This window comes from Rhagoletis zephyria, unplaced genomic scaffold (assembly GCF_001687245.7).
Source record: "Rhagoletis zephyria isolate East Lansing unplaced genomic scaffold, Rhagoletis_zephyria_1.1 Rzeph_scaffold_00643, whole genome shotgun sequence".
Taxonomy (NCBI): Eukaryota; Metazoa; Arthropoda; class Insecta; order Diptera; family Tephritidae; genus Rhagoletis; species Rhagoletis zephyria.
The window spans coordinates 191,393-215,406 of NW_016157727.1; the positions used below are offsets into that span (position 1 = coordinate 191,393).

At 34.9% G+C, this 24,014-nt stretch overlaps 1 protein-coding gene across 1 annotated transcript in view; it reads right to left on the minus strand.

The window, feature by feature from the left end:
• nAChRalpha1 (nicotinic acetylcholine receptor alpha1) overlaps positions 1–19,344 on the minus strand; it is a 137,489-nt gene extending 118,145 nt beyond the window's left edge. Inside the window, exon 1 of the mRNA XM_017613298.1 lies at positions 16,954–19,344. Coding sequence (XP_017468787.1) covers positions 16,954–17,739 — 786 coding nt within the window. The 5' untranslated portion in view covers positions 17,740–19,344. The remainder of the gene's footprint in view (positions 1–16,953) is intronic.
• Positions 19,345–24,014: the final 4,670 nt, after the last annotated feature.

Genomic DNA, 24,014 nt, shown 5'->3' on the forward strand with positions numbered 1-24,014 from the left:
GCTTAAAGACCTCAACCAATCAAAAACTGGGCAAGGCTGCGAAACCTACCGTGAATAAGTATTTACGTACTTAAATCGAGGATACCATAAAAATTTAATAAACTGTATGCTAGGTAAACGCATTGATGCCTGTACGCGTGTAAAATTGCATATGCAAAAATCGTTAGCTGTCCATTTTTCAGCTCAACCCTACTCACTGTCAAGCTGTCGCATCGACTGAATGTACTATATCCACAATAGCATACCAATCTAATCGCTTTCCCTATTTTTTGACTATGCGGAAATAACTAACAAGCAAACGTCCGATAAAAAGTTTCGATTTGAAGGAAAATCGGCGCTGAAAGAGAATGCAAAAGAAAAGCCTGGAAATGCGAAAAGATTGCGGCAGACGAAAACAAATACTGGATGACAGAGAGAGCAGTAGCAAAGTCAACACTTTTTTTGTATGTAGCCTTTATATAGCAAACGTAAGGATAATACGCATATGTACATATGTATGTGCATGCCTACACTTCACGTATGTACACTTCATATACATATGTATGTATATGTAGGTACGTATGGCTTGCTTTTTATTTCCTACTTCCTGACAGTTGGCATTTGACGGCGCTGAAAGGCGATGCTGTCTTTGCGTGCACACAAGCTGATGTTAAATGCGTCGAAAATTTCCTTATCATTTATGATTGCATATGTGTTGATATAAGAAGATTTATTTACATATGTATGTATGTATATATGATATACTCAGAATTGGCAACGTACGAGTGGGTGCGTATGAGTAATTTTCTACATTTTTTTCGTTTAAAATGCGACTATGCCTCTCCGTTTTATGTGCTGATCGGCTTATGTCCTGGCATTTATTTTATATTAAAAGCATAAATTTGTATACATGTGTACATATATACATATATATGAGTGTGTGTGTGTGCATGTGTTTATGTGCCCATTTCATATTTGGCATTTTCGTTACCCTATCCCATCGTAAGCATCACTTATCGTCATCATTCACCGTTTACAGCAAATTTGGGCAGCAATATTCACATGAGCACACTGCTACATACATAATTTATAGCAAATTTCCATACATATGTATCTATCTATACACTAAAATTACCACTACTCAAAATTTACGCATTTAGTCGAAACTCTGTGCTACTTGAGCGTCTCGGTCGTTTCAACAACCCTCCACTGTCCATCGCCATTGCGAAATGTTCAACACAAATCACTGCCTTCCTGTTCTCACTTGACTCGGCTGTCGTCATCACTGTCAGCTCGTATATCCTATTACTCGACATCCATCTATGGATGAGTGCAGCAGCTCATAAGCGACAGGCCTAAAAACGCGAGCACCTCAACCCATCGCCAAGTGTCAAATTGTCGAGCGTCGTTTAGTTGATATTTTATCATTTTTAAGGATACACGCCTTTACTTGGTTACTTCGTCATTAACACCCGCACATATTCACACACACACACACACACAAATGCTTAATTTTGATAAGCTAGAAAATAGCAGCTAAGTAGTTATTCTGCGCTAACAAATCACAATGGCAAATCGGTTTCGGCATCAGCTTACTGTCGGCTAGTACTCTGCGTGCAGTTCAGTGTGTTCATAATCTTTCTTCGTCCTTTATGTGCTTTTTTGAGATTTTGTGAATCCTACTACAATTTGCCGTAATCTGTTAAAAGTTTCAGTTTTCTCAAATTTTCCATACAGCATTATAAGTCTTTTTGTATGTATAGTTATGTGCTTAAACAAATTAGCCCATATTTTTCAATTTGTTACACATCTATATGAGCACTTAGCCGACTGTTATGGAGGCTAGCGAAAGCAATGAAATATGCATAGCTAAAATTTAATTTTTATGTAAGCCCGCGAGCACTTGTGCAAAAGGTCTATTATAGTGTGGTCGTATAGACATAAGTATGCCAAAATGCTCAATAGCAAAAGTGGCGTTAATAAACTACCATGCTACTGTTGCTTAATATTTCTTGAGGTGCCGGTTCCCCTTCTACATTAACTTAACTTTTTTCTGCCTGTGTGGTACTACAACATAAATCTCTATAAAACATTCAGTGTCCTACCTCAAACACTTCCACAGATTTGTTGTATAAAAATTACACTTTTATGGATTCGACCACGGAACCTTTTTCAATAATTCTGACTTTTCTCCATAACTATACTTTCAGAGATATGCAGTATGAAAGTTTAAGCATAACCATATTGGAGGTGCCACGCCTCGTTTTCTAATAGCTCCCACATTCTCCTTGCGTAACGGATATACATTTTATATCTCCATACAAAGTTTCAGTATTCCACAATAAATAATTCCAAAGATATGAAATAAGAAAATTTCAGTTTTATAGAAGTATGGAATTTGTTCTATATATATATACATATATACATCACGATGTCAAGTTCCAATAATCGTTCCATTTTTATTTTTTGTTTTTTTAATATCAACACATCTTAATTCACGTTGGAATGATGCTTGTCCATCTTAGCATTCTCCTTCGTATTGTAAATAAGTTTATTTCTAAAATGTATACATACTCTGCAACATCCTCTGCAACAACGACACAACTCAACATTGAAAGAAAAGCGCAAAACCCTTGCTACTCTTAAGTGGCTCATGTCTCTAATCCTTTTCTAATCAATGTCTTATCCCTACTTAAATAAATAGTAAAGATTGCTCAAGTAAGACTACGGTTGCCAGACGTACTGATTTTATCAGTACAGTACTGATTTTTCCACTCTAGTACTGATTTTATTCATTTCTTCAATCCGTACGCTAATGTCCTGATTTTTCAAAATTTGTACTGATTTCTACTGAATTTTCAATGCAAACAAAATACTTTAGGATTTTCTTAAGGTTTTCACATAACGTTGGAACTTCCTTGAACTGTACTGTACAAAATAAGAAGAAAATAATTTAATTATAGTTCACATGTTTCAGAGAATAGTTCTTTGTTTGCTCATTTCCAGTAAAATCCCATACAAGTTTTTGCGAATTTTCATATTTTGACGTTTTCGTACGCAAAAACTTGTAAAGTAGTAGGGGAAATTGAGAGAGCAAAAGTGACAGCTGAAGTTGCAAGTTTTTACTGGATTTTTACTGGAAAAATGTTGACTTGTATGAATTTGCCAGTACGGAAAACAGCTGATCGCATAGTGCTGGATGCAATCTAAACTAATAAGGAAACTGTTTATGGGTTTTTATTGTTAAAATTTTCAAAATAAACCAATATTAATATAAAATATATTGTTTTACTGGTAATTTGCTGCTAATAAATAAGAAATTTATCAGCTGTTCATTAAACTTGCAAATTATTATTGGATTTGCGTTCGCGTACTTTTTTGGATATTTTTTCCATGAGAGCGAATTCTCTGAATTAAGTTACCGGAGAGTTGCTGGCAAGTTACTGGATAATTGATAACAACTAAGGTTGAATATGCCCAAGAAATTAATACACCAAAAAGATCAATCGTTTTACGGGCATATCGCCGGGTCGTTGCGATAATATGATGGAGCTTAAATTATTCAAAAAGAAGGCTGACGTTTTTTTTTTATCGTGTGTTGTTAGATATCTCGAAATTAAATTTCACTGACATTATAAAAGAGTTTTGCATACGAGGCATAGATTTAGATACTCTTTTCAGCGAATTCTTAGTCTTACAAAGTTTTTGCGTAGTTGAAAAAATTAATTTAAGCCATGAGAAAATATAGATGAAGTCCTTAAATACTGGTACTTTTCCAAAGTTTGAAAAAATATGTAATTTAATTTTTTCCAATACCACACTCAAACGAAGCAATAGGATCTTAAGTATATAGTTATTTCCTTACGCAAAGAGAGAACTCGGCTTCTAATTAAAAATTTTTTAAAGTGAGCTTCAATTTAAAATTAATTTTAAAATGAAATGTATAGAATTCTTTGAATATTTAAACACTGAAGATTCAAATGATCTCATTATTGCTATTCAAAAATGTCAGAAGTATAAAATAATGTAATGGCTTCTGCGTAAAATGATGTGTATACTCGTGTTTAAATGAATAATACCTTTATATTTTATTTATATACCAAAATATTGTTAAAAACAAATACTCTGGCGATTTAAAGTATTACTTACACTTACATTACACTTACTGTTACTTACATTCATAATTTTGCATTGAATAAAAATGTACTGAAAAGTACTGATTTTTTTTTTAGCATGAAAAAGTCTAACGTACTGATTTCGCGCATAAAAAATCTGGCAACCCTAAGTAAGACATAGATAAGACAAGGATTAGAGACATGAGAAACTTTATAGTAGTAAGGGTTTAGTTCCTTTTTTTTAATTTTGAGATGTGTCGTTATCGATATGTGCTAAAATGATACAATGATGACAATTTTTGGTCAATATCTGAGGCTCGCCCGGGCCATCAAAGCTCAGCTGCTAAAAAATTTTTTTTAGCTTACTTCGATTCTCTACAAAAAAGGTCCATATACCAAATTATGTTGGACTAATACTTTCGAAGATAATTGTAATTTTAGTAAAAAAAAAAAATATTAATTAAGGTATTTATTAATTTTTACGTTTTGAGCACATTGGACTTTGATGGACTGGGGCGAGCCTAAGATATTGACCAAAAAATGTGATCTTTCACACAAATTGTTTATAGAGCATAATGAACCATATTTTTGCTATTACCAAACAAAATTCTAAAAAAATCGGACTTCCTGCCCACGCTAACGTACATACATATTTAAATTTCCTCTCCTGATAGCGTATTTTCCATATTACATACATTTAATCGCTTACGTGCAATATCAGCAAAAATTTTATGACTAAACATGACAGAAACAAATTGTAAAAACATAAAAGGATATTGCACGAACTAAGTTGTCTCGCACGCATGAATTACATATGTATGTACATGCTTACATATTAGAGGGCTGCATGAATTCATTCAAACTTCTAGCCAAACAGAGTACAGTAGATTTGAACATTTTACTTCACATACAAAACACTCAGCGTTTGGAATTTTGTAAGTTATGAATATATATTTTGTTTTATATTTACTACCTTCAAATGGAAGGATGTGATTGAATGAATGGAAAACATTCAAATCATTCAAACTGATTTCGGTAAAAGTTTTTTTCTACAAACAAGTTTTTTCGTATGTAATAGGAGCGCAGCAATACATACATACATACATACATTGTTTATTTGTACATATGTGTGTATTGAGATGTCGACACATACTACGTTTATACGGACAGAATAATCGACTTAATTGAAAGCGCATTGACACCGTACACATTTCGCTCTAGTGTTTATACTGACGGCTTTATTTCGGCATCAAAGTCTTCAAAAGCAAACAAAATAAGGTGTTTTCATTTGACATTTTATAAGTTAACATAATGGAAAGTGATAAAAATCTAATTTTATTCGGCATTATAAAATCGTGGCAAAGAAAAAGAACGATTATTATTAATCAGCTTTTAAATACTGATACGATTATTTGGAATTTGAGCGGAACAGCTGACCTCCAATTCGCTTTCAGTGAGAGCGGTGTTTATACACTCTTTCTAACTGTCTGGAGAAATAAACTACCGATTTGAAATGGATTGTGAGCCAAAACACTTCGCTCTTTCAAAGCGAATTGAAATTCAGTTTATACATATGTTTTGAATCGCGGCGAAATGAATTAAAGCGACTTATGCATGCGTATAAACGTAGTAACAAATATCAGAACAGCTATTCACTCAAATTCAAAAAAATTTCAAGCCAAATTCATTCATTCGTTATGTGTATGAATAATTCAAAAGCCGTTTGGAATGCATTCATTCAGCCCTCTATTACATATGTAAGCAGTGTTTATAGAAATTTGTAGAATTTTTTAGCTTTTCGAGTTTCTTTGCAATAAAAAAATTTAGTTTTAGTCAGCTAGAGTACAGTACAAAACAATAATCCAAAGTATTGCGAGGGCGAAAACCACACAAGCGGTAAGAAAACCTTCGTCACCACTTTATTTTGTTTACACCGGTTGCCTCACATCCTTTATTTGAAAAATCTCTTAGCTGCGTTGAAGTGGGGGCACTCTGCCACTTTGCCACTTTGATCCCAGCCACGTATCCGCGCCATTTTATAGACATATTTTCTTCTCGCTCAAATGGCAGCGTTCAACTTTTATCGATTTTATTTCTTCGTAGATAATTTTTGTAACGCCCAGGAAAATTATCGTAAAAAAAGTTTTTTGTTTTTTTTTTTAACACAATGTATGTATGTATTTGATGAAACAAGTTTTAGGTACTTTACTGTTACTGCTGTTATTAACTTGGGGAGCACACATACGTACAAAACATACGTATGTGTGTATGTCCTTTCAGCTCTACTTTTGAGACGTTCTCTAACCTATCGAATTGGTAGGCTCCCAAGCACTTTATCTAGTCGTGTTTTTGACAGAGAATATGATCCAAGGCTTCCCTGATCTCCCGCATACGACACTTCCTGCACCTTTCCACGCATTTCGCTGTATAAGTGTTGAAGTTGTCAACGAATGTAGTTTGTCTGTTCGAGAGTTGGACTGGTGGCGTTCTTAGTAGTCTCATCTGCTATTTCATTATCCTCTATTCCCTTGTGGCCGGGCACCCAATAGATATGCAGCCTTCTGTCGGCGGCTAGCTTGTCACTGACTTCCCGGCTGCGATGGACGATTATGGATGAAACACTAAATATATGAAGTAACTGCCTAAATTGCCGCCTGACCATCTACGTATGGGTTCACTTTTGAATTGATGGTTATTTTGGTGTAAGCTAGCTCTGCTGCTATCCTCACTGGGTTAGTTAAAAAAAAAAAAATATTAAACCTTGCTGTTTTACTCTTTTTCTATTTTTTAAAGTCTTTTCGGTTTTTCGGTCTCCCTACTCAAACGTACATATATTGCCCGGGAATTACTTTATTTGGAATCAACGGCAGTTAAATCAATAATCATTATTTCTTTCATACGCGGTTGGGGAAAGGGTGTCATCGGCCAAAATCACCTTTTAACATCAAATGCATTTAAAGTTTTGCATCAAAATAGCATAGATTTCTTAAAGGCGTTTATGTTTAAAAACAACCAGCTCAGTGGTTATGTAATCGTCCGAACAACGCTATTATGGTTACAAGCAAATTATTTTGCGAAATTCAATATATTTAAATTTCAAATCTGTTCTAAACGACTTCCAGATGTCCTAGAGATCCGAAATTTTGTACAGACTTTCAAAAGTGATAACAATAAAATAATCTTAAATACTTCTTAAGTTGTACAACTAGGTCGCCGATGAGAGGTTAAATCCAGGCGTCATCTCTCTTCTCTTTACAATTTTTGAAATAGTTATAAAAATTTAAAAATTAAATAATTACTAGCAAGTCCGGCGTGCTGCGCTACACACTGCAAAATTCGATGCTGCAGTTATAGTTAATGAATGTAAAAAATATCTAAATATCTGAAAAGTATTGTAATGATTGTGATATATGTAGATATATTTGTTTGCACATCTGGAGCTCAAAATAATAATTCAATTTAATTGGATTATCAACTTAATGTTGCAAAATAAAATATTTGCCTAATGTCTGTCAACTCTATTGAGTTAAAGTATTGAGCAGAATAACTGATGTTAAAGCAATTGGCATCAATTCTTTATCAGCAATCACTGTGCGTATTTTTTTAGTTAACCAATTTTTTCAGATACGAGTTGATTAATTCTTTACAAATAGAAGGGGTTTTGATTCAAAACCTAGATGAAAAAATGATTGCGCCGTGAGCTGTTAATTATTCAGCGTCGTCTATACCGAAAGCGGGAACAAGTTCTCACATCTCTTCTAGGGATTTTAGAATAATAAGCCATTCCTCATTTTTTTCACTCTGGGAAGGCTGGTTTATCTGCATATCAGGCCTGGCGGAAGCTCAGCATGCATACACCGAGGGTAGGTCGGTTGAGACCGCCTTTCTCAGTATTGTGAGGTCAATTGAGGAAGACTATATACCTAAAGATTTTACCGTAGGGCCTTTCTCGATATAGAGCAGGCCTTTGACAATGTACCAACAGGGGAAATGGCCATATGCCTAAGTAAACTTGGGGTCACAGCTGACATCGTAAAGCTCATACACCGCATACTCAGCGAAAGAGTTGTCGAGACGGAGTGGCGCTTTGCCATCATCCAGCGTACGGTTAACAGGGGTAGGCACGCGCCAAGGTCGTGTCCTCTCGCAATCTCATCTCCGGATAGTGACTTCGTAGAGGAGTTAGCGTGTAAGGGGTGCCGGATATCGCCTATGCGGATGTTTTGGCAGTCTTAGTGGGGGCCAAACTTTTGGATATCCTGTACGACTTAACTCAAAGATACTGACGACAATATGGTCTACGAACTGCTTACTGACTGTGAATACATGTAAAATGGATCTCGCTTTGTTCAATAGGAAGAAGGGTTATTACCGTGTTAGAATCATATAGATGCCAGGCCACAGTGATATCGGGGGCAACTGTGCGGCTGATGAACTGTCCAGAGACGACAATCTTAATAAAAAATCGCCCTGAAGAAAAATCTCGCCGAAGCCAATTAGAGATCAATATTGTCCAATTTTTATTGCATAGTCCTTCAAAGGAACTCACGAGGACTTAAAAATTAAAGGGTATGCAACTCAGTAAATTTAGGTACCCAGCTTCGATGAAAGCTGTTGACTCTCGAATACACATTTCCCCATTCGTTCTCTTATATTTTTAAGTTATGTTACGGTTTTTCATAGATCATTGACAAATTGTATTCAGTCGTTACGAAATTTTTACCAAATTAAAGGTCATACTTATACCTGTTAACAGTGCAACTCTCCTTACAACTATACATTGAACATTTCTGTACATAAAATCCAAACTTGACTTTTGCAACAATTGGTAAATTTGACTTTTGACCCGTTTTTCTGCATAAATACTCCTATGTGTGCCGGTGAAATCCAAAGCTTATGCTTATGTGAGATCATTCTGGTCGAGAGTGGACCGGGGACGATCTAGTATATAGATATTTTTTTTTTTAAATTGCACATAGTTGAAGCTTGTGTTTAAACGGTTTTGGTTAACAAATAAGCTCTCTTTCACGAAAAAGAAATAATATTAAATAACAAAATAATAAATTTTTAAATATGTGGGGCGCTTATAACTTTGCCACGGTTTGTATATAGACATACCTATCTACATATCTACACATACACATGCAGGATTACAGTTGACTGCCGTATTGAATCATTCTCAAGCCAAATAATTGTTTTCGTCCTCTAACCTTGAATTATTCATGATGTATTAAGTTCAAGTCGCTAATAAATTAATATTTACAAATAACTTTTATACTCCTTATTTATATTTCTTTTACTCTCCCTTAGCGTGTCACACACACACAATGGTTTATGTATGTATTAACTTCAATTCACTGCTGTTTGATCTAAAACAATAGGAGATGAAATCAACATAATTGCAGTAAGAATAAAATCTGTCAAATAGAAAGTCACATAAATAATATATTTACTTAATCTATGAGTATGATTATGTGAGCTTAAGCTTCATAAACGCAAATAAATACATACATACATACATATGGAAATCGCGATTGAAACTGACACTGTACATTCTTATCAATAATATGCTTACAAATAACAACAACCACCAAAACAAATACATATGACAAAGTAAAAGTATAAGAATAAAAGAAAACATACAAAATAACAACAACAACAATTCCCATACAAATAAATGTGTTGGCTAAAAGTGGCAGAGAGATTTTGGTCCGTAGATAATTGCGGAATGTGGAGTCACAAGGAGTTCAAAGTACAATCATGTCTCCAGTCTGGCTGGTGGTTGAAGTTGCTAGAACATAAATAATGTTCATATAAAACTACAATTGCGGTATTAAAATGAAATGGGAGAAAAACAAGAGATTTGAGAAAAAAGAAACATTGAATAACTGAAATTGAAATGAAGCAATGAATAAAATGCAGGGTAGAGGAATTGAAAATCTGAAAGGCAAATAATTCTATACAGCAGAAGCAAACACACACGCATTGAGAAGCAGAAGAGCGTTAACGATGCCGCTCTATGGACTATTTGCTGAAGCTATTGTTGTTGTCTTTGTTGTAATTTCTAGAGGCACTTTCGACTTCGACGCCAGCTCCCCCACCCAGCAAGCAAGCTGCCAGTCATAAAGCCATGAAGCTGAGCAAATGAGCTAAGCGGGCTAGCGCACACACAAAACATATCGAACATGCGTATATGTACCCTGCAGGAAATTTATCTAATTATAGGTTAACTTAAAGTTGATTAAGAAGGAACTAAATGTCGTCATTATTATCTGTATGTATTTTCTTTGCAGAAGGCTAACTTTATTTGTATGGCGACGTTACATTTTTGTTTACATATAGAATTTCTAGAAAATTTTTATGTAAGCAGTTTTTAGGCGCATTAAATTATATGGAACGAAGTTCAAAAAATCGCGTTGATTTAAAAATATTTTGTTTTTTTATCTGCTAACGGTCTCCGGCATTTTATTTCATAAGAAATTCATGATTATATGGAAAAAAATTAAATATCCCCCACCAAAAAAATCCCAAAAGTCAACGAGATTTCTTAGCCGTTTGGAACTTGCACTTCATCAGACTAAAATTGTACATATGTGCTATAAAACTGAAAATTTTGATGAAATTTTTTTTTGAATATTTATGAACTTTACATATGTACATAAATCTTGATACTTCGATTTATATGGTTTATATTGTAGAATTAAATATGAGGTTGTTCACACTTGCTGATTATCAGATTATCTGGTGAAAAATTATTATTGTGTAGTGTATTTTATTGTTGCAAACTCAACAAAAAATATAACCACATAACTACATAACCTGATAACCAGGCAAGCGTGAACAACCTCTATGTTTTCATAAATAATTAATGAAAAAAATGTTCATGAAAATCATTGTGAATATTGTGTTAGAACAATGTAGGTGTACACTTTCATTTGTCGCCTATTGTATGTAGCTCATATATGTACATATACGTATGTATGTATGTATGTACAAAATATGGATACCCCGCAAACCTTGAGATGCATTTGATATTAAATAGCTTTCTCAAATCTTCAGCGTTATTTTCTTAGTTATCGAGTTGAGAAATGGTTAATTATCCCTTTACCTCAAAGAAATTTCTCCTTTTTACTTGTATTCAACTTTTTCACACAAACAATAAAACATATATATGTTAATGTTGAAACTCAACTTGAGAATGAAGGGTTTATCAAACGTTAGAAAATATTTTTTGTTTGTATTTGCTGGGTATGTAGTACATATGTACGAACGAGCAAAAATATAAACAAAGTCAAGCAAATCAGCTATCAGTGCAAAAAATATGAGTAGAAAAAAATAAAAACAGAGGGATAGCGAGTGAGAGAGCTTTTTCGCTGTCGCCGCGAGTCATAATTTCCTAACTACAAATAAAATTACGTACACACGCTCACCACTTACATATCCAATGACTTTTTACTCATACTTTCTCACACTTTCTCCCCTTACTCACTTGTCATACACAACATAGTTTTGTTGTTTTTTTATGCTTAGCGCTAGAAAACATCTGCAATTATGGATATTTCCAATGTACGTATGTAAGTAAAAGCATATATGTATGTACTACATATGTACGTAAAGCTACGTACCACCACTACTCTTTTGTACGACATACTCTCCGCGTCATTTTGCAACTGTTATAAGTATTTTGTTTACTAAGTAAATGTGTTTTTAGCAAGATACGCTCAAGCTCCGTTTATAGGCATGGACTCGTAAGTATGCATCAACATATTAGTGTACATACAAAGCTCATAAGTAGCTCCTAATCAGTTGTGCGCACTTATTTATGGCGTTTTCGTTTCTACCGAAGAATGTAACCTTCTCATTGCCCTCTAAGTACAAACACTAAGAACCAGGCAATAAAAAGGCAACATTTTTTGTAGAAACGAAAACGCCATTAGATTGACAGCTTGAAGCTAATTTGATTAAAATTTGAGCGTTTATGGTTGCTACGAATTTTGGTAGAAATGCTCTAAGCTGGAGTATTTATCAAAAAAAAAAAAAATCCTTAGTTTGACAGTTGAAAATCGAACGAACGCTCCTGGCATTAGCGCACACAAGGGGTGGGTTTTGGGTTTATAGAACTTTTTATCAAACAAGTAGTTTTGAAGGAACGAACACAACCGACTTCAATTCTTATATTCAAATTTAGGGGTACCGTTAATTTCTTCATGATCCAATCATCGGATCTCTAAACCAAATTACGGGGCGAACCTTGAGGTACCATCTTTCCAATAAAAAAAGGATTATTGAAATCGGTTCACGTGATCCAAAGTTATGTATTCCGGCGAATTGATAACCTCCCCTTTTATTGAAGTCGGTTAAAAGTGTTTGAGCTTTGTTAGTCTTATGTAAATAAAGTGCAGTTTATGAATTGTAAAACGTTTATTTATTTATTACATGCTGTACAAAAAACTTGCATAAATATATTTTAAAGAGCGCATTATCTGAAGAAAATTTTCAGTATTTTCCGATGATATATCTTCAGAAAAATAAAACCCCCCCTAAAATATATTCCTGGGTGCGCCCCTGGCTCCTGGTATTAAATATTTAACGCAAACATCTCCGAACTCAATTAAGAAGTTTCACTTCAAAAAAGATTGTGAGTATGCTTATCATTCACAAGGCTAATCTTGAAACAGATAATGTCTTAATGCAGTGTTTAAAAGAGTAGAAAAATAAACATAAGTAGACTGCGGATGTTTATGCAGAAAACGAAGCCTAAAAATATGAAACCCATAACTACATATAAACAAAATGTATACAAATTTATTTTTTTTGCTTATAGTTAAGTCACTTAATCTAAGTGGAACATATTTTTAGGCTTAGTTTTCTGCATAAACGTCCGCAGTCTATTCATAAGTAAGTATAAACAAAATTTTGCTTTTAATTTTTTCTAAAGCAAGGAAAAAACGGCGCAATAAGCAGAGCGATAAGTTCATTTACTACAAAAGCGGAGAAAGAAAGCCATTCCTGAGAATATAGTGAAGCACAGAAAATGCAATTTTTTCTGCCAACTGCCAAATTTCCGCACGGCATTTTCAGTTACGGCATTTCAAAAGTGATGATTTGGACACTAGCGACAAACAACTCTCGCAGAAAGACCATTGCTTACACTTTTAAGGCACTAAATTTGAGGCGTAATTACATCAAAATTAATATCAAATTCAAAAAGAATTTCAAACTATCTCAAGGTCATTGATGTGGTATACTTTTAATCTGTTAATTGTGATGGGTGATAAAAAGGGCCAAACATCGACTCAGACCACTATCTTCTATATAAAAAGAAATTTTGAGCAAACTTTACATGGAAGAAAATGCACAACACCGTCAGCTAAAAAAAAAAACTGTTAAAATTCAACACTCCTACTAAAATTTAATGTATCATAAACCTGTATACTTAAAATGTATCTAAATTTCCGAATAAAAGGTTTTTTTGGTAAAATTTTTTGAATTTTTTTAGTTTTGGTACGAAATTTGAAATTTCGATTTCTATGGTGCATGTTATACTTACAATGCGCTAGACTTTTATAAAAATTAAATTAAACATCGAATTGACAAACTAAATGTAGCCAAAACTGGACAAAATAAAAAGTCTCTATTATTTCTTCCACCACTGTATATTATGAATTCTTTATTGATTCCATGTATTCGCTGACATCGCTTCTACGTCATTTCAATATCGAATTGGTTGTTATGGTCGAATTTTATGTTATGCATCCCATATCAACTCTGCAGAAAATTGATAAACTCAAACATAGCCGCCTCGCTCATTCATTACAGATGTTTATTAAAAAATTTACGATTATACGAAAAGTATTTAAAGCTCATCTTTCAATATAAATCCGCTGCCTTCAAATGCGCTTTGTTATTATCTACTTATTCTTTACTACAATTATCATTGCATCATTTAGAAGTATGAGCTATTTAATTTCTAAATGCAGCCGGAAGCTGCAGTCCATAAGTGAATTCTCACATGTGAATGTATGTACGAGTGTATATCTAGCAGTCACATTTCGACCGGCATATCAGTTCTTTCTTTATTTGTCTATATGGCTGCTCTATTGTGATGAAACCTCATGAGCGTAGGAGTTCATTGAACCTCAACCTTTTATGCGACCATAATCTACTGCACAAGTTGTATTAATGTACTAATGAATAGAACAAACACACACAAATGTACAATACATACATATCCGTGGATTGTATTAGCCTTTGCACTTACGTACTTATTTAGATATGTGAACATATATCTCGAAATTTATTAAATGCATAGTTATATATGAGCAGTTCCACTTCCATTACTTCCACACAAAGAAATATTACACCCATTTTGGAACCTCGCATTCTTATTAATATCACGATATATTTATCACCACCAAAAATGCCGCCATTATGTAATGCTAATACGATCAAAATACTCCCAAATACTAGAGCGGTGTGCATCCCGAGGGTCAGATATATATCTCATATTTTTTCGCGATCTTTTTGGCCAACCAACTGGTTTTGTTTCTGCTGAGACGCTGGAAAATCTAATAAGCCTGCACATAAGAAATCGGATCCCTTGAGATCGTGTATGAAAATCTTAGCAAATTTACTGAAAGGCCTTCCTCTATATCGAGGAGGTTTTAGCAACGTATTGCCAGAGGTAAGTAATTACAATATTAGGTCGGAGTTTAAACCAACCAGTCAGTTCTCTGTGACTGTTAAGTAAGGCAATCGCGTCTGAGGGAGGCAACATCTGTTTGCAGCATAGATTGTGATCGCAAACGACCAATTGGAGGAGTTGCAAAAAATGGACTGTCGGATGTTGCCTAAGCACAGCGCTTAGTCCTTGTGGTTGAAGGTAGATTTTCGGGCAGTCTGTTTGGGAATGAACTAGCCCAAAGTTACCTAAGCCTTGGGGCCAAATGAGCGGCTAACAGTGGCCGCGCCGTCTATCATGAAAATACCCAACTGGTGTTATTAACTAGAAGGTTAGAGTTTCTGACAGTGCCTAGTACTTGAGCCTGATGCTTTACACGAAACCTAACATTGAGAAAAGTATGAGAAAGGCATCCACTTCTCTATATTTATGCAGGGGAGATTACGATTAGTGATAGGATCTGCCGCCGAAAGAATTTTATTTTCTTTGTGGCACCATATTCTAGTCTGATGACGCGCACAACGGACTGCCTTTGGAGCTATTCGTGAGTCAAGCGGACCACTCCCACTCTGCCGCTAACAGCTTGCTGAACATAATGCCTATCAAGATTTCAGGCAATACTTCCGCAGCGCGGTTTACAATTAGGTCCTATAAACCAAACACTTAACATATTCTGTCTCTGCACACACGTTTGGCAAAAAAAATGCTACCCTTGAAACGATACCATCCGACAAGGGGTAGAACGGGAACGTCATTTACTATTTGCGGTACATTCTTGAACAGATGAGCCTCAGGTGAGCTCAGCAAACGTTTGTCGAAAACTAAGCCAGTTTCACATGCCAAGGTTTTTCTAAGGAGCTATTAATGTTTGAAAAGTTACAGCTCTTGCTCTTGCAGGGAGTTCTGGTAAGTTCTAATGTGATCGGAATCTAGGTAGATTGGTAGAAGCCAAAAACTTCGTGACTATCTCGCGGCATTTCATCAATTGAATAGCGCTTGCCGTTCAAATTTACTTGCTATGACAAAGCACTATCTCTATAATGTTCAAGTGTACACCACTCTGGGTATTAAATATTACCGCAACCGAGCCCCAACTTTTATATTTCTGGTACCTACAAAGCCTTTAAACACTAAATCAAATATTTTAATTAGTTATTACATGCATACATACATACATTAGACCGCCTTACCACCTTACAAGCAAAAGCCGTACAGCCTCTGTCTAAAGTGTTTTTGCTGGGCAATTTCAAAAAAAGTTTTTTGTTTCAAAAAAAGTTGTTTTGGTGGTCACTTAAAAAATTTTTCGGTGACACCTATAGTCGGAATGTGTTTTTTTATGTAGTTTTAAAAAAGTTTCATTGGCATAAGTTTAATGATTTTTAAAGAATTTTAATTATTTAACATTAGGGTGGTACGTTAGGGTATTAAGAACTGATATCTGGCGGGTAACTACTCTTGTACTGCGGTAAATAAACTTTGGAACACAACACAAAAATTTTCTCCTTGAGACAAAAACATAGATGTCTAGATAACACTATAAGATCCGACTATAAATGCCGAATATATAACGGAGAATTACGAAAAGCGACCCTACATTCGACCGAAATAAAAGAATTGAAATTGTCTTCAAATTAAAATACTTCCTTATAGCATTTTCTTTGCTCGAAAGAATGTTACATTTATATTGGCCCTGGCGTAGGCTGTCAAGTTTTCGNAAAATACTTCCTTATAGCATTTTCTTTGCTCGAAAGAATGTTACATTTATTTTGGCCCTGGCGTAGGCTGTCAAGTTTTCGTGTTCTTTTCTCAGCATCTTCACATGCACATTGCGTACTCTTTCTTTAAAATATTGCACTCCGATTATGTTGCCATATCAGAAGGTGAAATTTTTTTCGAGAAAAGAAAACGCCATTAGTGAGAGTTGAATTTAATTTACAGACATTAGGGTAGTAGAAAGAAGATATAGTTGGAAAAATTCTTAAGACACGCGGGTGTACGGCAAACTTTTTTTCTGCGACGATCTAATGTATATTTATATGTAAAAAATATAGTAAACATTTGTACATACATATGNACATTAGGGTAGTAGAAAGAAGATATAGTTGGAAAAATTCTTAAGACACGGGGGTGTACGGCAAACATTTGTACATATACATATATGTAGATAATCACACTTACACTTGTTCCGCAAGACGTTGCATCGCCCACAACTCGCAGCCTTGCGTCAATATTGCGCTCGTAACGCTCCGGTTGCCAGTCGAAGTCTACGTTAATGCCACCTTCACCACTCAAATCGCTGACACGCTCACAAACACTGTTACTGCCACCAACACTACCACCACTACTACCGCAAGCTGTACAAAAGCTAATACGACCGCGAGCGAGACACTTTTTTCGACTACGAGTTCGACCACCGTTTCGCTTGCCACATGGTGCAGAGGAAGTATGAGGATTTGTTTTATGTTTTACACCTGTCCGCTGTATGGTATAAAAATCAGCAGCAACTTCGCACTGCTGTGAGGATGTTACGTATACGCCGCCGCGGCTGCTGCTGCTACTGCTATCACCACTACTACTCCTACTACTACTACTACTACTACTACTCGTATTTATCGAATTCGCTGCAGTTGCCGCACTCACATTGACGCGTTCTGCTGTGCTGGCATCCGAGGTAGCTGTAGCCGAATTTGAAGCTGAAGCTGAAGCTGAAGCTGAAGCTGAGGCGTCGACAGCGGCGGCGGCGGCTGCTGCGCGAGCGGTGGCGTTATTGGTGGTGGGCGTTGGAGTAGAGCCCGCCAAAATGCCAGCGCACGCTAAGCTGGCAGCAGCGAAAATGGCGGCGGCGACTGTGGCAGCGGCAGCAGCAACTCTGCTGCTACTGCGCGCTAAAAACGCCAAATGTCGTTGAGTTGGATGTTGGTGTACTTGTTGGTTTTGTTGGTTTTGTTGTTGCTCACAGCACATGTGTTTGCAGTGATTGCAGTGGCGACGGCGACGCTGCTGCTAATTTTGGTGTTAGCACTACTGTTTCGATTGCTGTTGCTGGCGTTGAGGGTTGTGGCGCCGCCGGGTTTGTGGCGGTGGCGTGCGCATGGATGTGGGCAGTAGTTAGTGTATGCCCACCTCCTCCTCCACCGTCGCGTTGGCGTTGCAGTGTTGCGTTAATTTTGAATGGCAGCGTTTGTGTTTTGTTGCTGTGGCGCACTTTTGGTCTGCTTTTAGGCGCGCATTTTTTTTAGGAAACTCGTTAGTGTATCTTTTTAGGAGATTTAAATGCAATTGAAAGGATTACTTTTGATACATATTTTCGAGCTGGTGTTTGCGCATATTTTAAAATAGTGTTTTTTTCGCTTGTTGTTTTACTTAAACCGGCTTAAATGTATTTATTTATTTTAATTTACTTATTTGTTTACTTAATTTTTTAGGCTTTGCTTTAGCCATGCACCGAAATCGAAATTCAGTTATTTCTTGCTAACGCGCCTAAATGTATGCGTGCATTTTTAATACGTTTTAAATGTAGTGTGTGTGCTTGTGTAGCCGGTGCGCTTAGTGAAATAGCGTGTTGCGCTCGTTTGGCGCTTTTCAATTATTTACGCGCATTTACAATTAATTCAGAGTATTGCGCATTTTTATTCAGATTTGTTCTTTAAATACTAGACTATAATTTTTTGCTAATTTTAATTAACTACACTTTCGCACAACTACAACTAGAAAATTTTTTAGAAACAATTATAACAATTCCGTTAGTGTCGTTATCTTTTTATTTTCCAATTTATTTATTTTTATTTTACTCATTACTCACACTGCTCTCTATATTTTTAAGTTGTTGGCTTATTCGTTTTGTTTTTTAGTTTGTTGAATTTGTCGTTGTGCGCCCATTCGCTTACGAGACAGATGAGCAATGCAATGCCAACTGACAGCCATACAATATAGGCATCATTTCTGCAGGTTGCTGTTATATGCTGTTGTAAGGCGCTTGTTCCAGTTTGGCCTAGTAGCGCAATGAACCCGGTTGTCGCTCGTCCGCAAAACGTCGACGTCACAGCCAACGCTAGCACCGAACTTAGTTGAGCAATTATTTTTTATTATTGTTGCTGGTTTTGTATGCCGTTCTTTTCTTTAAATTTTAACAGCTTTTGTTGTTATTTACAATACAGTTATTGTGTTTTTTAATTGATTCGCTCCGTTATTGGGTCGCTACAGACGAAACTTTTTGCCATTTATACTGTCTTGCTTTGCCGTTTGTGTAGCTAAATTAGCTTTTCTGTTTTATTTTTATTTTTTTCGGTTGCTGCCCACCGCCACTATTTAGTTTTATCAACTGTCACTAATGTTTGCCCATTTATTTTGCTATCAAAAACTTTTCTCGCTCTTCCAAGGGCTGCTTCCCTTACTCACAGTTCACTTCGTTTGGCTTTCATTCGTTTAATTGCGCCTTTGTATTGCCTACTTTTAGGCTGCTCATTTACTAACTACCACTGCGGCTTGAGGTCTGTTGCCACAAATACATTTTGCAGTGCCAATTTCGAACGCCTGCAAATATTAAAATACCCAGTAGTCGACATTTGTTGCTTGGCTCTTCAAGCGCGATATTAAAATACCCAGTAGTCGACATTTGTTGCTTGGCTCTTCAAGCGCCTTCTCTACATATCTAATGCATTCTACAAGTTCTATTTAGTTGCAGTAGTTACAAATTTGTTGTACATAAGCTAATTTGAAAATGTTGAGCCAATTTTATTTTTATTTTTTTTTCTTTCGACCCTTTCAATTCGCCATCATAATTATTTTGCAGCCTTTTTTGGTTTTTCCCTTTTTTCGAAATTACCGTTTGTGGCTTACAAGTTGCTATACCGCTGTGCCTAAAATTCTACCACAACCACACAGCCAATGCTAATGCTTTTGGGCTATTTCATGCTCTATCTGATGCGCTCTCTTTTGCCTCTCGCACTTTTGTCTGCCAACTTCGTCTTAGCAACGCCTTTGGTTGGTTTTTTTAATTACACTGAGTGTTATTACCGCAATTTTTGGCTGTTTATAGGCCACCACCGATGAGTAGCTGTAGATTATTGTTGCTGTTGCTGGTTACCCATACTGCTTTTAGTTGCTATGCAGCTGCTGAAATGAAAAAAAAAAACAAGTGAAAAATGTTTATAAGTAACACTGCAAAAGTGTAATTAGTATTTTGGAAAATTGACAGCGCCGAAAATTAGGCAAACATTCGCGATGCTATTGATTGCTCGCGAAAATAAGCTGTATTTCCTTGCCAAACACCAAATTTACTCAGAAAAGTATGCAACGCTTTACTTTGTTTCGAAGAAAAACAAGGTTGAGCTTAGAGAATTAGAATAAACTTTAGGTGGTTTCATCGTTCGTGTTCTGACACGTTTTTTTGATAATGTTAATGTAAATCTGACCATAATTTTTCACTTAAAATTATGTTGAAAACAGTGTCATTATGAATTTTATCTTAACAAAAAAATATTAATACTTATTTAAGATTTTAACAAAAAAACTGATTTTCTCTGCGATGACTCATTTTGTTTGCCGAAGGTGTGGCTATAAATAGCACCAGTAATAATAAATTGCAAATTTTTTCTAAGGATTAATCAGCTTTTAAAGCGCAATTTTAGAATATTTTTCTCTTCTTTTTTAATTTTTTCGTAATACTCCAAATAAAATGGACGTAGTATTCTCTTCGATTACTCCTTTTGTTTGCTAAAGTTTTGGCTATAAATGTTACCTACTAACAATAAAAAATGTTAAAAAATGTTGCCTAAGAAATAATCAACTTTAAAAGCGCAATTTTTCGTTATTTTCCTCGTTTTTTTTTAAGACTTTTTCGTAATATGCATATCAAAATGTAAGGGTCACATCGAATTTTCTCGCCCAACGTGTTCAGCAACCTTGAAAATATATTGTAAGACATTAAACAACTTCAATTTCGTGAGGGATTTCATGTGCGCACGGATTGAGGGAAGAGTAATTTTAAGCACTTGAGGCGGAGGCACAAAACGTTCACGCCAGACCTATAAATGGGTTCAATCCCAGTTCAACGCAACATAAAAATATATAAAAACAAAAAAAGTTTGGTTTTTAATAGCGGTCACAATGGCCAAACTCCGAGTGTATTTCTGAAAATCAATCAAAACATTCTTCTCATAAAAATGCAATCGGCGTAAAACTGTAGGTCCCTCTCCTTTTTGTGACAATATCAGGAGAAGTTCGGCCAAACACTAGTATATATTTAAACGCCAATCTGTTGTTATTCAGTATCGTCCTAACTATATTCAAAACATACATATAATATATATATACATTATACACCATTATACATACATAACTTTCTTACTATTTAATAATTATATTTTTATATTATCTACGTAAAAATTTCTATCTTCCGTAACGAAAATACTCGCAAACATTATTTGCAGCGAAAATAAAAATATATACATAGTATATTGAATTAATTTTTATCTATGCTTTAGTAGGCACGCGTGCCAAAAAGTAGGCAACGACCCAGAGGCAAAAGAAAATAAATCATTACGTGTCGCTGAGTAACCCAAAAACCAGTCACAGTTCATAGCGCAAGAGCAACAAAATGTAAAAAAAATAAAAACAAAAGCGTGGAAATAAAAAACAGATCCCATTGCAAAATTACGTGTATCTATATACATACATGCACACATACGTATGAATATATGTATGTATACACATACATACATGTATGGATATGTGTAATACCAAAATACAATTTTATAGACCCACAGCCAAGAGCTTGCGGCTTCATTTTGTGTTTTTACATACCTATTTTGGAATTGTTTTATTGTTTGTATTTCTCACTACTCTGTTATTGTATTTATGTAAACACATATGTAAGTATCTACATTAGTGCGGGTCGGAATTTGTATCTTCATTTAATCCTTTGGTAATAGTGGAAAAGATATTGTTTTATGAGGTCATATACACAGTGCCTCCTTCTTGCATTCTTACATATTTTTGTATGGCCATATTAAGTTTGCAATTTTCTGCCTGAGTGTTTTTATAATGAGCGGGAAGAAGGGTTAATATTCTTATGGTAGCGAAATATGTGGTTTGAGTACATAAAGTAAANGTGTCGTTAAAGGTACTTTTGACCCCGTTTTCGGAAAGTCTGCATAAAACGACAATTGCAAGGTCGCCAAAGAGTTAAAATGTTGTAGAAAATTATTGACCGAAAAATTTCACTGGAGGTATTCCCAGACAAAAGAACAGAAAAGCATGAAAGTTCACACAAAATAAAAAAATAAAAATGTTTTTCCCCCAGAAATATGCAACAACTTTTTGGAGGCTCTGTTATTAATGAAGTAATTGTTTACAATTTTTTATGGTAGATTAAATCCAAATAATAAAATAATGTAATTAAAATAGATATGGCTTCATCAACTCTTATTTAGTGAACGTAAGCATTCGAGTTCACTATCAAACGGTACCTAATCCTCGATTTATTCATTGAAAACACAGAGTCTACTTATTTTTTAAGGTTTTTACAAGGTTTTATTTAACTGTATTTGTACGTGTGTATCCATGTACATTTGTAAGTATGTTTGATTGGGTAAAATCTTCTGCAATCAATATTTAAAGAAACTTCCCGATGAGATAGAGACTTAAAATTTCAAACTTAGCTCAGGTGGTACAGGAGGCGAGATATTTGAAAACTTTGTATTTATAGGCCGATTTGGTTCATATTTGAAAGAAATATAGAAAGCTTGATCTATAAAGATCTCACACTATTAACTTATTTATACATTGTATAGCACTTTTCTCTTCGGTCTAAATAATGGAGAGAAAAATAAAAAACGAAGGCCAGCAGTGTTCCTCGACATACAAAAGACCCAAAAATATTGAAATTATTTCGAACTACAAATGCAAAATTTTTTGAATGTTCATTGTAAATATATTGACAACTTGAAGCCTTATTAAAAAAAAAACGTGAGAACTAAATATTAGTGTTTCACTAAATTTTATAACCTTTAACCTAATGTATCGTTTGCTTCAATCGGTTAACGTACTTCCTAAATTTAAGCAACCAAATTTAATTTTTCAAAAATTCTGCTGCTTTATATGTTTTACTCTTTTGTTCATTCTCAAGACAACTGGATATCACTATTACAATAAAATGAAATTACGTTTATTTCCCAGATACAAAAAGGACGCAGCCTAATGTGCATGCACGTTTAGTACATATTTACTTTTCTATCTACAAACATTCATTCAAACATAAATTCATATTTTCATATGTACATATACATTCATACATTTGTACATTATACATTCAGTTACATATTTCTATCTTCCATTTCTTATTTTATTGTATTTTGCTGCGTTGCGTTGTTTTAAAAAATTGACAAAAATTTTCAGTCAAAGCCCGTTAGCCGGTTTATCAAAGGCCAAATAGGAAAGGGAAATACGCGTTCGGAGAAATACATAAGTAAAGCGCCGTATTCATAGAAGTGCGTTCAAAGCGATGGTCAAGTCAATTCTAATGCGTATTGTGGGTATGTATAAGAATTTAACCAGTCGTAAAAGGAAGTAGCACTCACGGTGTGTATATTTTGTAACTGTATACCAAAAATTTTAATAAACGTAACGGCATATTAATTTTAGAAGAATACATACTTTAAAGAGTTTTTTTCTTTTGTCTAAGTAGATCAAAACTATATACATACATAGTAGCAAGCTATTCTAGAGTGAAGTTATTATACAGAATCTACATAATTGTATGGAGGTACATAACTATACAGAGTTAAAAGCCGTTAACTGTTATACAATCAAGAGAAGACGACTTCCGCAACCTTTTTGGTGTTCACACACAGTCAGCTGCTTGGATATCAATGGAGTACATCAAAGTTTTTTGGTACATTTGGAATCAGCCAAGTCATTTACAACCCCTTTGCTGAATCGGTAAAAATAATTTACTTTGTGATTTTTCAAACTTCATTGGACTTCGTATTCAAGAGTTTTCGGGGTCGCTAATTACGAATCTGAAGTCAGTAATTTCTAAAAATTCAAAATGGCGGATATAATACGGTTGATGGATTTTTTTAAAAAGTGATCAGATTTATATGAAATTTTCCATAAAAAGGCTCTTTGAGTGGCCGACTACAAAACTGAAATCAGTTTTCAAAAATTCAAAATGACGTGTCCAATAAAGATTCATCCGCCATATTGGATCCTTTGGCTATAAAATTTTATAAAAATCT